This window comes from Etheostoma spectabile, chromosome 15 (assembly GCF_008692095.1).
Source record: "Etheostoma spectabile isolate EspeVRDwgs_2016 chromosome 15, UIUC_Espe_1.0, whole genome shotgun sequence".
NCBI classification, from domain to species: Eukaryota; Metazoa; Chordata; class Actinopteri; order Perciformes; family Percidae; genus Etheostoma; species Etheostoma spectabile.
The window spans coordinates 28,154,611-28,155,132 of record NC_045747.1 but is presented as its reverse complement, the minus strand read 5'-3'; the positions used below and the strand labels follow the sequence as shown (position 1 = coordinate 28,155,132).

General features: G+C 41.8%; 1 protein-coding gene across 2 annotated transcripts in view; it reads right to left on the bottom strand.

The window, feature by feature from the left end:
• nadsyn1 (NAD synthetase 1) overlaps window positions 1–522 on the bottom strand; it is a 47,255-nt gene that overhangs the window by 41,460 nt on the left and 5,273 nt on the right. For both annotated transcript variants that reach the window (XR_004335447.1, XM_032538253.1), the window contains exon 4: window positions 190–243. Coding sequence is in view for 1 of the 2 variants with exons in the window: in XM_032538253.1 (XP_032394144.1) it covers window positions 190–243 (54 nt within the window). In the remaining variant the exon portion in view is untranslated. The remainder of the gene's footprint in view (window positions 1–189; window positions 244–522) is intronic.

Sequence of the window (522 nt, the reverse complement as noted above, 5' to 3'; positions counted from 1 at the left end):
GATAGATAGATAGATAGATAGATAGATAGATAGAATTCATAGGTCACCTTAGCAGTGCACAAGCAAAAACACTCATCAAAGAATAGTGGAGGGAATCCAAAGTAAAATATATCCAGTTAAGTTATATAAATGTATAAAAGTAGGAAAACAACATGTCATTCATGAGACTAGACTGGTGTGCTGACGTACCTGTTGAGGAACAGGACCCGACAGTTGTAGCGCACATTATGATGCATGATGGGCCTGAGGGGAACACAATGTGTCACAAAAGGGAGTGAGATTTCTGAGGTATGAACAAACATGTCCTGTCAGTTTAAATTCAGAAACGGGGGGTGCAAATGTGAAGAGTGTCCCCAAGTTTTGAGCCGTCCTCTCAGCCAGGAAAATATTTGGAGTCACGAGCAGTTGTTACCTTTCGTGATTTATGGGATACTTTCAAATGTTCAGCTATCGGCACACCTGCACTGTGGAACACTGTGATACTCGTTGTTCAGACAGGACTTCAAGATTGAATACTGGGGG